Source organism: Odontesthes bonariensis, chromosome 13 (genome assembly GCF_027942865.1).
Source record: "Odontesthes bonariensis isolate fOdoBon6 chromosome 13, fOdoBon6.hap1, whole genome shotgun sequence".
NCBI classification, from domain to species: Eukaryota; Metazoa; Chordata; class Actinopteri; order Atheriniformes; family Atherinopsidae; genus Odontesthes; species Odontesthes bonariensis.
This window is the reverse complement of record NC_134518.1, coordinates 30,341,012-30,356,654: the sequence shown is the minus strand read 5'-3', so window position 1 is coordinate 30,356,654 and position 15,643 is coordinate 30,341,012. Positions and strand designations below refer to the sequence as shown.

Here is a 15,643-nt window from a genome sequence, read left to right as displayed (position 1 = left end):
GGAATCCAGTGGATTGGAGGGACAGCACCAGGAGGATCCTCAGTAAATGCAACAGCGCTGAGGGTTAAGTCCTCGCATGAAGAATTATCCACACAGGGTGGACAGAGTTTCATGAAAACATTTAAAAATACCCTTGGGTGTCGTGAGTCTTTCTCCTGTCATATCCTCACCAAATGTACAATGCATCCACATGTATCTAATGGGTTGTAAATTTGTTTGGATATATTTACACCTAATGTAGCTGTAGAAGAGCAGACCACACTTTTCACTTACTCTGCATGTCTTTCTAACAACACAATGCCTTTATGTTTAAGCATCTTCCCAGGAAGCTTTTGTCAGTCTGTATTTTTTGTTATTGTTTCCAGCCCCTTGTGGCAGAAAAGCCTCCAAGAGTGTAGGGGTGCCGGGGGGCTGACCTTGGAGAATTACCAATGTCTGAAACCCCATTCAGCTCCTGAATAGTATGTAGCGCAGCTGAGTGGTGGGCTAAGAAATTCTTACTGTTGTAAGGATTCAAACAGCTTCAGATTGCTGAGGAGCAACAACTTAACAAAAGCATATGTGTGGAAATGATCTTTGGAAAGGTAGCATTTGTGTTCATTGTTTGGAGAAGGCCATTGACTAGCAACACATTTTCATGAGGCTTATGCTGTTATGGTAGGTCAAGTTTCTGGTGACTGCGATTTTCTTGAATTTGTTGCAATCTGTGCAATTTATTTGTTTATTTGTTTTCCTAAAATAAATCTAACAGGCAAATTTCAACAAATTTTTAAAGTTTTAGACCTTTATGAAGTGGTTGAGTAATTAAACAGTTATTTGACCAGCACTGATTGATTAGTCTACTGTCAGATAATTTACTGAAGTACATAGAATTACAAGAAAAATGTATTTGCCTAAATCCAAATGTGCTTAATTTTCTAAGAGGATTGCCAGTTTCTGCTGTTGTTTTATATCTGCAAAGAACTAATGTCTTTAAGGCTGCTCAGACGGAACAAACTTAATAATGCCAATTTTGGCTCCAGGTCGTTCTGAGGCTTTCTTAATTAATTAATTTACAAATGGAGACAAAAGTAAGTTGTGACAGCTCCCATCTTAATTTAGTTTCAGAAGAGGATAAGAAAGTTGTGAATTTTGTCCAAAATGAATCCAAAGAGACAGTGATCCCTGAGCATCAAACCTTCACTTCACATCTGCTGTATCCATTAGGCATCCTTAGAATGACAAAGTGAAGGAAATATCCCTGCATAAGCAACATCTTGAAGATCAGGCGCAAACTAATGCTTGATATCAACATGTTTATGCTCACGGCTCTTCAGTACTTTGATATAATATATGCAGGCTTTACATGTTGCTGCATTTGGCCACCGTGCGGCCACCTGCCAAGCATTATGCAAATGTAGAGAGAAATGAATGCAGTGAAAGAAAAGTCACTGCCGTTGAACAGCCGCTGCACATTTCACAGGAATTAACTTTCTCCCTCTGAATGAAGTCCGTGAGGAAATTTTCATGTTCAGGCAAATTACGTAGCCTTCTTACCCCATTGCCCCCCCTCTGACGTAGAGTCTGACATGACCAGCAGGAGTCAGACAATTGGTTTGCATTCATCTGATTGTGTTACAATGTAGGTTCAAGGTCAGGGTTAAGATACAGAAGTCGTTTGTCTGCTGTTTTAATGCAGGAAACATGAATGAGGAGGCACTACTGACTTTTACCCAAAAGGCTGCAGGTTGATCCCCATGGCAACAATTAAATCACTACTACAGGTGAGGGGTTACAGGCTGACTCACAAACAAGTTAGATAAACTTGTTACAAAATGTGTTACTAAAATACAGTAGCACAAGTCAGAGCTGAACAAAAAAACAGAACATTCACAGGTTTGACTTTCACAGTTCAGAGTCATCATTAGATAGTTATCTGTTTCACTAATATCAGCTAAAACAGTTACTTTCAGGGGACAAGATGATCTAAAATTATCCTGTATTTTGAAAGAAAACTAAAATATTCTCACTGCTTTTCAATCTTGTTAATTATCTGGCGACTGATCACATTTACTGTACCATGTTAACTTTATTGTGGGTTCCAATCTCTGATTTGAAAAGCACTGGATTAGAAGATAAGCTGTTTCTTGTTTTATGTAATTATAAACTGAATAGTTTTGATTTGGACTACAAGTCACATAGAACAGGATAATTGGAGATTTCTCTGAAAACTCATGATGGTAAAAGATAAAATACAAATAATAATAAAAATAAAACAAGATTTAATTGCTGGTTCACACATAAATCTAAAGAGCAAGTTAAATTGTGTACAGGCTCACTGAAAAACCCAAACAGCTACAAAAAGGTCTCACTTCAATGGAGACAAGCAAAAATCAGTCAATAGCACCAGCACAGACACAAGAATAGTGCACAGCGCCAACAAACATCAATACGGATGAAAATGCTTGAGCAACAACAAGATGCATGAATGACAAAGCAGGGAAACAGAAGCATCTACCACACCCATGAGAAATTAAAGTCAAAAGGAAAAAAGATGCAGGTTCTGGCTTTGACCCACTAACACTATTTTTTCCATCTATCCTGTGATTCAATCTGCTACGCTAATTAGACCAATAAACGATCAACTGGGCACACTCCCTCCTGATCGGCAGCAGGCTTTATCAATACTGGATTTCATCAGATATTGGCCAGTGTGTGAATGTTCTCCGTAATGCTGCTTTTATTTTAGCACTGTCATCAAATACATCTTCACCTGTTGCTTGCTAAGCTGATGAAAGTAACCACACTGTCTGAGATGCTCCATATAGACTGTATTTATATATATATATATATATATATATATATATATATATAAATACATATATATTCATGCACCGTACTTAGTTAAATGAATAACAGAGAGCAGGTAGGAGACTGGTTTAAGATTTAACTCATGTAACTCATAGATTTCTTTTTAAGCTCGTTAACCAGCAGTACAATTTAATGGTGCAGCACATTGACTTTTGAGTAGAATGTTAACCTTTAATAGTAATTTGATAGTTTTAAATTCCCCAACATTGAAAAATTGTTAAAAATTTAATTGAAAAAGTGCTTGTTGACTACAAAATTATTTTATATAATATTACAATATTGCAAACATGCTGTAACTTTAACTCCAACACATATAGAAATTTCTATACATCTCTTTGGTTGAGCAGTGCACCTACTGACAGAAGTTACAGTGCCCTCTTATGTTAAAGAACGCTCTGGCTCATCTCATAAATCAAACAAGATCAATCGTCAATGCATCTCCACCGTATGACAAATTAGCCTGATGTTCTACTGCTGAATTTACTTGGTAATCATCTAATCTAAACTAAAATCTTCTTCCTACTGAATTAAAGATGCAGTCTGAGAGTGCATCCAGAATGAATCCAGGTCATACCCCACCTTTGGTATAGTTTTTATTCAAATCCATCCTTAACTTTCTGAGTAACAATGGCAAGAAACATGAAACCAGACAATGAAACAAACTAAATCAACCATATCATCTCCTCGGCACATGTAAAAATCCTTTCTTTGAACACTAGTGGTCAGAATCAGCCCCCTAACAGTTCGCTGTACAGTGTCTTTGCTCTGTAACACTTCAGCAATGCAGATACTGGGTTACATGCGTGTGCATAAATGTGAATAAAGAATAAGTAAATTAAAACAGTCTGCAGTTCATCATTATTCAGGAAAGTTGAGTTCAGTTCATCTACCAGAAAAACTACATCAGAGTCAAACAGCTGATCAGCAAAATGATGAAACACCCAGAAACCAGCACAAAGCAGAGTCTGGCTGCTGGTGAAATTCACCTCAAGAGCAGTCATCTTCCCTATGTTCACTTCATCCTTTGTGGAAACTACAGCAGGAGTTTCTATGAGCTAAGCAGCACACAACAATGAAAATCAACTTTAAAGGACGAAAGTAAATCTTGTTCGAAAAGCTTTGGCTGCATGGAAAAGAAGATCATCCAGTGGAGAAATTTAGTTTTCTCTGGAAAAACAAACCCATTCATCGGTAGTCTATCGTTACATTTAAGTTAAGGTTCAGTTTTAAGCTATATTTTTTTAAACTTATATTTCACAAGTTGCCATAAAATTTTTGCCCCATTTAGGACAAACCGAAATAACTTTGCATAACTTTGTTCGTATAAGAGAATTCTCTTAACCCCATCACTGGGTGAAAATATTCCAATCTTCAAATACAATCTGTTGAATCTCTTGCTATTTATTCCAGCAAAATTAATGACATTCCTATTACCTCATTTAACAACTATAGACAATTGAGCATTTTTCATGACAGCATTGTGATGTTAGCAGCTAACTAGAAACAGAGATGTGCAGCCTCAAAGAGCTGCCACTGTAGCTGTATGTATGTAAATGTAAATGTATTTTATTTATACAGCCCTTTACAAACAATCGTTACAATGTACCAAAGTGCTTTACAGCAGGTAATAAATAAAGAGAAGAATAAGTAAAAACAAATAAAAACAATAAAAGAACAGTAAAAGCAATAAAATACAACAAAATCAAATAAGATAAAAGTGTCATCATACTACTGGGTATTAAAAGCAATCCTAAATAAGTAGGTTTTTAGCATAGATTTGAAGATGTGTACAATTATGTAGAGAAGAGAAGAAACACAATTTCTGAAATTTGATTAATTAATCGTCTTAGTAACAAGTCCCAGTCATGGTCTTTCATTTGAAAAGAGAGTTTTCATGCATTGTGTTTCATGTCTCATGCTACTGTACATAACCTATTTTTACACATTGCAAGTTTTCAGTGTGTCACTCAAAGATCCTCAACAGAACACAAAGTGCTTCAGATCCACGATTTCCACCTGTGACCTCTGTGTTTCAGGACGGACTCCCTAACCACGTCGGACAGGGAGAACAACAGGACACAAACCAACTACAGGCGCGTCTGTCTTCTCTGTTATCTGAGCGACAGAGCAGCCTGGAAGGAACCATGGGAAAGGGCCAGGAAAAAGGTGGGTCTATTGTCCGAGCATCCTGCTGGATGTGACTGACGCTGGCAATTTGACCACAGGTCCTTTTTTTTCATTTTTCTCTTCATTTGGTTTTCTGGGAACATCCTCTCAGAGCCTCCTACATGTAGTAGGACATTACTGGAGACTATTGTGTGAAGCATTATAAGACATGCTGAACGAGGTCTCTCTAGAACAGTAGAATATTCACCCTAAACATTCATCAGTATATAATTATCAAATTAATATTTGTAGATATGTTAAACCTCGTTAAAGGCATCTTAATTATCACAGTAAAAACATAATCATTGGTCCCATGAATATTTTAATTGGTAATATAAGAAAAACTACAATGAGCAACGAGTTACAGCACTGGAATTAACGCAATAATGCATTTAATTTTAATGGAATGAAATTACTTCTATCAACACCACCTCTAAAATGATAAGTAACAAATATGGCTTTTTGATTTGACAGTGGAGGGAGAAACAAATCTTACATCAAAATATTAGATTTATTTGTTCTGATGCAGTTGTGTCATGATTCAGTGGAGAATGTTTTCAAGAGGAGAACTTGAGGGAGAGTTGCGACTGAAAGTCAGCCTCTGCTCCACGTTTTAAGTTTTCTAAAAAGTTTGCTCTGTTAAGAAGTCTATGATGTTGGAAATGAGAATTCAGTTTCTGAATGACATCCAGGATGCGAGTTGAAAGGTCTGTTTTGAATTCTGATTTTAAAATCAGGAATTTTTAAGGTTTCATTTCATGTTTTTGGCCTGTTCACCAGGCTGATTTCCAGGTCACTTGTGGTCGGCTTTTGTACTAGTTCAATCTTTTCTTTTGTTTCTTTTTTTGCCCACTCGGGGGCAGCAGAAACAATCCCTCCAAAGGATATTCCTTTTTTTTTTTTTGCTGGAAATGCGTTTATGTAAAGTACTTATGAGTAGTAGGGTGTCTTCTCCACAGAGGACGATGGTCAGATTTCTCACAGAGAGGTGTCAGCAAATTCGTAGCAGTGAGATTTTTACCATCTAAAACAAATCACACCTCAAATATTGTATGGCATTTCGATCAAACACTATATTGTTGAATTTTGTACCGTATCTCTTTTTCAGTAGAAAGTTAGCTATGTCTGCAGTGATGTTCTGCACTTAAATAACTGTACTATCAAGGTAAAAAACTACCTGATGCAGGTGTTAGGTGGTATACAATTCTCTATATGAAGTATTTGTTCAAATAAAAAATTCAAGTTTTAGATGTCAGAAAAATTGCTTTACTGAAGAGTAGCTGTTAGCTTAGCTCCACTGTCAGAATTCCTCTTCAAAGTGAGAGCGCCCTGACCAGTGTCCCCTGCAGGTAAAACACTGACTTCTCATGAATAATTCACACAGCCCCACTTAAAAAAATTATTTCCCTTTAACACAACACTGATGTGAAAACTTTTTAAGTTGATTCACACTTAAAATCTCTTGAATTTGACAAAAGATACCTATTTACATATTAAACGCTGTCATTTAATTTCAGGTCTCCTGTTGGCCACCAAAATAAAACCTGAGAGAGAGCTCTCACATTTTTCCTCTTGTGAAAGTCCAACACTGTTGTTTGTTTGTTTTTTCCTTCTAAAGCTTTGTTTCTAAGGAGGATAACTACTTCTTCTACTTAATTCCGAGCAACTAGCAACATAGCCAATACCGCCACCCTCTGGTGACACAAAGCAACCTACTTTATTTGCTTCAAACCAGTCAAAGGAAACACGTCTGACTGACTTTTATTTATTCTTGTTAATTAACTAATTTATCTATTCAATATTTATTCATTTAGTTTTTTTCTTGGCTGCTTTTCAAAAGATCACTTCTGGTTTGCTTTGCTAGTAAACAGACACCAAGCTCATGTAGAGCATCAAATTAATGACTTCTTTCAAATATTGTTCATTTTTATTGTAGATTCCTAATTTCAGATTTCAACTAACAAAGATATTTAAAGGTCTATCACTGTGGTCTTTATTTACACACATTAATTATTCTGATCCATAGCAGAGGCTAAGAGTTTCGTACATCCTTGTTCTTACTATGGGAGTAAATTGAATTTGGCATCTTTTTCTTTCAGTGATTTCACACCAAAGAACAGCTTTCTGAGGAATATGATAAACAGGTACAAGGTATTCAGCTCTGACCACAGCTTTATGTGGATAAGGTTACTTTGTCCCTACAAAATATCAGCCTGTCTCCTCACCTTTTAGCTGTATTATTCTTTAATTAAGGTAGATGTTGGCAGGGACTTAACGAAGGGAAGCACGAGTTAATGGGATTCAGTCCTTTCAGTGGCAAGTAGAATTATGAAAATATAAAATGTCTTTGTTTTTAATGTGAGAGCAACGTTTTACAAGCCCACAAAAGCAGATGTCTGCTCTTTGTCAATAAGCCTTGAATTACAATAAGAGCACATATTAAAGATTTAGTGGATAGCGAAATAAATAATAATGCCGTTTTTTCAGTCAAACCAAGTAAATAACAATGCTCTGGACATATTTAGATTATGTAGCTTCTTCTCCATTGTTTTGCGGTTTGATGTGTGGGAGAGAACATAAAAGCAAAGTAACGTAACTATTGTTTTTTGTAATTATAATAAATGATAAAATGGTTCAAATCAAACCATCAAAACAACACTAGCATCATGTTAATTGATATCACCAGCGTTACGCTGATTTTAACTGCAAAAAGGAAAAAAAATGGGTAAACATTGGCAGTATAAGAAGAAGAGATATTGTCTATAGAGCATACATGCAGTGTGTTTCTAATAATCAACATAAAAAGCTTTTCCTTCAGTTTACTTCCTTTTAAGAAGTGACTAAAACTCAGTTGTGACACATTTGAAACTTAGGACTGATCTCTGCGGTGGCATGTTTTCCCTGATGGTAGTTAAATCCAGCTGTAATAGTTCAGATAAGGGCAACATGATGTTCAACACCTTTTTTGGTAATTACTCTCAGCCAGTTTCATGCACACACAGAGAAAAAGGAGTCTTTGTGACCAACCTCTTCTCTGTTTTATTGAGTTCTTATGTGCTCAAAGAAAGCTAAAACTGGTCAGCAGTTCATGATCAGAAACTAGGGTTCTGTGATGATGTGAGGCTGCTTTGCAAGATACAGTACTACTGACAGGTAGACACAAAACCACACATCTCATTGCAATACATCACTTTGATATGAAAAAGGTATGAAAAAGTAAAGAATTCATGGTCAGATAGAGAAATTAGAATTTCTTTATTTCATGACTGTTTCAGGTTTTCCAGTGAAACCAGGCTGGAAGAGAAGAAACATGTACAGTAGAGGACTTCATCTGTCACTCTTTTCAAACTTTCTTAGCCCAAATGAAAATCAAAATAATCAGTATAGCCATTTTTTTTTTTTACTGTATGTCTTTTAAAGAAAATTCATACTAAAATAATCTCCTGTTGTGTTCCTGGTTTGTTCTTCTTTAATCCCCTTCTATGAACCTAACAGCTCGGTGCCAACTTGACCTCTACACTATAAGCCTATTCATGTCAAACTGAAACGTCGTGCTGATGGGAAAAGATCCACTTTGCTCCTGACAGAAACAAGGGATTTTGCCATAATGAACACTCCAGTTCCTCCACTTCCACAGTGAAGCCAATGAGTCAGGTCTGCAGGCCCATTTGAATAATGAGAATGAGACTAACTATGTGCAATAGACGCAAGAATCCAATGAAAGGCCTGCCAATCATTGTCACTGATTGCATTTCTATCTGTGGAAGAAGAGTGTGACCATTAGACCCACTGTCAGCAGCAGAGGCAGCAGAAAGTCTTCTGAATGTAGCCCTGTGGGTATTATCATGGCGCCTCCATTAAAATGCTTTTGTTTTCCTCCTGTTTCACCCTCTGTGTTGTAGTTTTACTTACAGTGTTATTCTGTGTCCCCGCTCTCTGCCGCTGAATATTAATGTCCTCTATGCTAATAGCCCCGCACCAGCTGAGGTCGACCAAGCTCCTCCTCTGAATGTTAATCCGCTTCCTCATTTGCATACACTTAAGTGTCAAATTCCCCCACAAATCATCGCGGCTGCCTCCGAACGCCGAGGTCTGTGGCCCCGGAGCGACAGCACAGAAACAATGTGGTCACACCGTATGCATGGCATCAAATCCACATCAAAGCCTGTTTAGATTGCTAGGTCAGAGCAGGTTCACGTTCACTAAAATGAAGGTAATGGGATAGCAGTCAGTCTGCCGCAGACACACAGCCAGGCAGGTAATAAGTATGAATGGAGCAGGTAATAAGGTTGGGATAGAAACAGACCCTGAGTCATCACAGGAGCATGAACTGTTTTAGCTGCAGCGCAGTTATCAGTTCAAAGGTGAACACTGATCCTGGACAAACACAAAGAACTGGTTGTATTGTTGGCTTTTATTCCTCTTTATTTTCATGAGAGCCCAGGACAGGTGAAAAGGCTGTTACTCAGAGAAGTCCAAAAAAATCCCTCTACCTATTAAAGAGTCTCACCTAGAAATGAAAGTAGATGCATTATTGATTAGCCTAAGCATAACACCATGCAACAATTTGTTTCATTATCAGAATTATTTTATCAAAACTGCTATTTGTGTCATCAGAAAAAATAAACTGGGAACTATTTATTAACTAGTTTATTTTCTAAATTATGTAGATTTGCCTCTTCATCTTACGTAATGAGAAACAACATAATCTATTTCAAACATCACCTCAAGCTCAAGGGACTTGTTCAAAACATTTTTACCGCCCTTGACTCAAAAATATCATTCATTGACAAAGAAAATAGTCTGTTAACTGCATCATCACTAACTGAGTTTCTTTCCAAATACAACCAAATTTAACCAAAATTTTCAGGAAAATCTGTTTGCAAAGTTGTTAAGGGTCACACATTTAGAAATAAGCAAATATGCAGCAGTAATTCTAAAGTCAGAGGTGCAGAAGAAGAGGCTGTAATGAGATGACTTGACTATAAGTGCGCCAGTCAGGCCTTGAGTGAACAAAAACAAAGTGTAAGTGAATTTATTTGATGACCACAGACAACGAAGGACTAATATTTCAATAGTGCTCTCTTGGAAGATTTGTGGCAGCAACCCTGTTTGAATCTGTAAGTCATGTAATTTATCAGCATCATCATTCATTTACTGAACTTGTACTCACTCACTTAATGGTAAGCAGACTACTGTTAGAGAGAAATGCAAGTGTAAATTTTCCCAGCTTCCCAACCAAGTGCCTAATTGATAAAGTAAGCAACAGATGGATAAAGTAGGTTATTGTTATATACAGGCCGGCATTACACCATATCCACCTACGAGTAGAGATGACAGCGTTTATTTATTCTAAAGGTAAGACAGAAACCTTTAGATGTGAAACGCATAATAAAATAAACACTCTAATGCACTGAAGTTCACCCAAATTGACTCTTAACGGAGTATAATGGCACAGAAGTAACAGAGGGTGTATTTTTCCCCAGTTAAGTTTACATCCTTGTCTTTTAAATGATTCAGGCGATGATGACAGATGCTACAACCACGATCCGATTAAAGTCTCTGCCAATACGACAACACTCATACAGACTATAGCTTCCTGTAAGTCTCCTCCAACAGTCCTGTTTCTGTCGGTATGAGCAGCAGTTGCACCGTCAGTCGAGCAAATTCACTAATGAATAAGACAAATGGAAGAATTTCAAACAAAGGGCTAACTTCAGTCAACTCCATCAGCACTTTTCCAAAAAGTGGTGTCACACCGAGGCTTAGTCAGTGCCCCCTGTTAAAAACCTACTTAAAACGACAGGAAAGCAAATCATACTGAGTCATTTTCCCTCAGCAGTCTGCCAGCAAAGCCTGATGTTAAGTATGCTCAGAGCTATTCTTACACCCAGAAAAGGCAGCCCTTTCACCATAAACATCTTTACTTGGGCAATAATTCTGACAAGACTTCTGTGTGCAAATTTGAAATCCTTTTTGACTGGATCAACAAAATATAGCAAAAACCCTTCATCAAATAATGTCACTTCACACTAAAATCCTACGCAGGCACTCGCTATTGGTCTGATTTAATGGTATTTCCATCTTCCTCTACATTGTTAAAGACAACAACTCCAACAGCTCCAGCCCATTACTACATCTAAAGAGGGGTTTACATCACAAGGGCAGGCCACAAGTACACGTCATATTGTTTTATTATGTTTATACTTTAAGACTTTTTTTAATATCTTGACATTTCCTTTAAAGACATGAGTTCAATTTGATGACATGTTACATAAATCTGCTTCATAAAGTAAAACATGATGTCTGTTTGGGAGCTGTTTTCATGCTGTTCTTGTTTCTGTTATTCGATTTTTATTATAGCTTATTCATAAGAGATCTAAATAAAAGACCCCAAAGGAAAAACTATGGGTTACCATATTGTGCATTTCTTGTATCTACCATGATGACTCTCTGAAAAGAAAAACAACGACATTTTCAGACAAGCATAGCTCATATGCTATATCACTAATATCTTAACAAGTTTTATAAGACTGCTTTATGTTGACATTGTGGCAAAGTTAAGAATAGACATTTTAATGATTTTCTATATGACGAGTATCAAGTCAGAAGACAAGAAACAACATTGCTACAGAAAGAAGCTATGAACAGCATTGGAGTCTCAAATGAGAATGTAAAGACTTTCAAAAGGTTAACGACAGCTAAAACAAATATGGCTTTCACCTAAATACCAGCAGCTTAGCCTTTAAACTCAAAGTTTTGAGGATCTGCAACTAAAAACATCTTGATAAAATATTCCAATTTTACAAATTCAGCTGTTTTCTTCTTTTTTTTCCCCAGAGAGAAATATCTCAAATCTCCTGTTTTTTCTCCTGGCCCCACATTGATTGCAAATGTGCAATGACTTTTAAAGTTAACTAAGAAGAGATGGCCTGAGCAGAAGCTCAGCGATAGAAGAGGCAGCAGAATGACCCCTCATGCATGCATCATCATTACGGGACCTGCAGCTAACCATCCTTCACAGGAAGTAAACAGCTCCAGCATGTCTGCTTCACGAGGACGGTGTAATGTTATTGCAGACTATTCCTTCTCTGTCTTCCTCAAAATAAATGCAACAAAGATATGATCCTTGTTATAAGTAACACTCTAGAAGGACACTTCTTTTATAATCTTTCATTTCTTTACCACATGTGATGGGTTTTTATAAAAAGGACTTCTGTGGTTTTGCTTTCAAGAGGATAATTACTATATCATTTTGTTAAAAGCCTGAACTGAGCTATATGGCACATCTGGATGCAAACAAACTGCAAAACTCGAGACATTGATTTCCTTGCTATAAAACACAACTTCTTCTTCATCACATTCACCACCTGTATTCTAATCAAACAATAACCTCATCACTAAGGAGCAGACATATGATACCCTCTGAATGCTGAAGACAGACAGAAAGAGATGAAGAGGAAAATGAAGAAGCTACACCCATAAGAGCAAAAGACTAATTATATTATTAAACAATTTTAGAAATTAGGCTGAGAAGGTGAAAGTAATGGATTAAATTGCTTTGTATCTATAGCATGAACGACTTATAGAGTTTGTGTGTGTGTGTGTGCACATGTATGAGAGGTTGTGTGTGTTTGAGAATGTGCGTGGTGATTGCACTTGGTGTCTGGGTTTGTGTGCTACAGGAGTTGAGGTCCACTGGGGCTCCTTATGAATAATGCATCAGACCGAGGCCGCTGCATCTCAGCAACACTGCCTTGGTCGGTCTGCTTAAAGTTGCAAGTTCCTCTTTAGGAAAGTCAGCATCATTCTGCAAGCAGCTGCAGTAACACAGCTGGAGTCTGGCTTTAAAATATTTCCAAAATAATTGCAAAAACATTCACATGAGATCATTTAATGGACAAGATCACCAGGAACGCCCCAGCTCTAAGTATCTCATAGGAATTGAGTCTATTTCAAACAGCAACAATAAGCTGATTTTTTTTAAGAACAGTAAATATAAAGCTGACACAATTTGCTGATTAATCAGTTAAGCAATTAATAGAGAATCATTCGATCAAATAATAGTTCATTTTAAAATAAGTACATAAAATTCATTGGTTTCAGCTTCTCAGATGAAGAGGTTTTCAGGTTTTCTGGGAAAGAAAGCTGAATATCTTTGGGTTATGTTCTGCAGCTTAGACAAAGCTGAACATTTTCAAGAAATTAGAGTGAGGTCTGTGAGTTATCAATGTCAATTTTCTGGCATTCTAGAGGCAAAGCAATTAATACGCAAACTGATCAATATTGAAGTAAAAATAATAGCAGTTGAGCTGCAGTCTATATGCTATAAAATGTTTTTCTTTGCATTTCGCCTCTCTTTCTTCATCCAGATATCCTTTGAGGGCAGAACTTGACATGTCAGATGAACTTTTTATCTGCAGATTTACACATTTGTGATCACTGAGCAGCTGCTGAAAACAGATGCTCGCCATGCAACTCACAGTGGGATCTCCAAAGGTTCAGTATGTATGACACTGTACGGCACACGCGCTTAGCGCCCAATGAGTTGAAGTATCAGCAAACTAACACGAAATTTAATCATCGTCATGCAATCATCAATTCGTAATCAGCCCCACTTTCATTGAGAAAATTCCATGCGCAGTGATGAGCCATGGATCTCTGCCTTTACAGAAACTCTTCTCCACAGTGGAAAAAAACTCTGCATTCTTATTTGGTTTGAGTTGTTGCAGCTTTTCCATGGATCAAACAGTATGCAAATATGTAAAAACCAGGCAATATGTAAATGTATGCAAATTAATTGCATGCATTGAAAAGACTACTTTGCCTCAGTCTGTACAGCCTACTCCAACAGTCTTTTAGACTTTTTGCTTCAGTCTTTGTTGGGATTACTGACAATAACTTTCTCTCATAAAGACTTCTCATTATTCAACTGATTGTGTAATCTTATTGTAGTGTGGTGTTTAGTATAAAATTTGCAATCAAAATCTTTAAACAGATGTTTGCATGTGTCAGCTGTTTAGTTTTTATATATTTTTGACGAAGTCATCCCCCCCTCAGGTGGTTCACAGGTGACACTCAAAGCCACACATTTCTCGCTGGTTAATTGGCCACATGAAAGCACCTCTTCCACAAATCAACATTTTCTGACTCAAAATGTACATTTAACGACTCTTTACAACAAAAAAATGACTTCAGAGGAAGATGTGTCGTGCAGCGACACACTGGAGCCTGTTTACTTTCTCCTCAGGAATGTTTGGCACTTTGGCATCACATCCATGTCTCCTGACTGACGGATCTTCATTGCTCATCTTCTTCTCTAGCCCCTGCATCCCCCTCCCTCCTTACCGCCCCGGACCTCCCCAGCCCGCGACCCTCCTCCCGGTACCTCGACCTAAACGGGACCGTGAGGCGGAAACAGCTCACCTCTGTGCGCGCCTGCAGCCGCTTGTTCATCTCGTAGATCCGATACTCGGGCTGGACCATGTAGGGCGAGTGTCTTCTGTAGAAGGGTCCGAACGGAGAGGAGTAGAACGGGTCGTGTGTTGGGTTGGACATGGTGGCTCCTGGCGAGGCGCACGGCGCGATTTCAACATCCAGCGGGCACAGCAGCGCACATGGGAGTGCGATGCTCTCCGAAGACCCCCAGTTGGAAGCAGCCGCTGTCGAGGCTGAGCTGTACTCTGCAAGTTGGCCTGCCTAGTTCGCTGCTATAGCGTGGTGCTGGAGGAGGGAGGGAGGCAGAGAGGCAGAGAGGAAAGGGAGGGGGCGGAGAGGGGAAAGCGTGGGGAGAATTGAAGGAGGGAGGAGGGAAGTCGTTTCCTGTTCCCTCAAGACCTACACAGTTTTGCACTCTTGCAAAGTTCAGTGTGTGTTGCATGCGTTTGTTTCTTTGTGTGTTTTCCTGTCGAAAGTAATACATTGTGTAAGTGTACCTGCTCTGACACTGTTTCCATGAAAAATAGACCATTTAACCTAATACTCAGTTTTCTGTGAGGAAAAAACAAAAATCAAGAGATATGTAATTCAATTCTTCCAAATTAGGATATCAGATTGGCTCCTGGTACAATGTCTGGACTGATTCAAATGCAGCTAAGAATTCACGGAAATCAGTTGCAAAGGTTGCTTCAAGTAGTATTTAAAAGTCAATATTTCTGTAGCTTGAAATTGTTAAGAAAACAGGAAATGAATTAATCTTTAGAAGATTTACAGTTAAATTAACCATCGTTTAAACAATGCAAGCAACATTGGTTGAATTTATGGAGAGAAAAATGAGCACCGTGTCAATGTGCAGACACCCTATAAAACCTCACAAAAAAAACTTTCCCCAAGGTCTCAGACACCAATTATCTTATGAGGGTCGTGGTTTGCTGACTCGTTGACTCCCCAATCCTTGTCTAAGCAATACCTTTCTATGGGGTCTTCCAAAAGCTACCACACAAAAGATGTATAATGATGCCCGCAAACCAGGAGAAAGCTACCAGAAGATAGAAAAGTGTGTACACATAGCCATTTTGTTTGACTTTTTAAGATATTTAATCAATTGTAGTTAAAAAGAAATGATCAATGTCAAGTTGATGTCTGAAAGAGCAAGAACATGTTCAAAGAGAGCAACATATAGACTTGC

General features: G+C 37.9%; 1 protein-coding gene across 4 annotated transcripts in view; it reads right to left on the bottom strand.

Annotated features, from left to right (window-relative positions):
* Positions 1-14,728, bottom strand: part of ldb2a (LIM domain binding 2a) — a 93,157-nt gene extending 78,429 nt beyond the window's left edge. For all 4 annotated transcript variants that reach the window (XM_075481906.1, XM_075481907.1, XM_075481904.1 and 1 more), the window contains exon 1: positions 14,443-14,728. In XM_075481906.1, coding sequence (XP_075338021.1) covers positions 14,443-14,574 — 132 coding nt within the window. In that variant the 5' untranslated portion in view covers positions 14,575-14,728. The remainder of the gene's footprint in view (positions 1-14,442) is intronic.
* Positions 14,729-15,643: the final 915 nt, after the last annotated feature.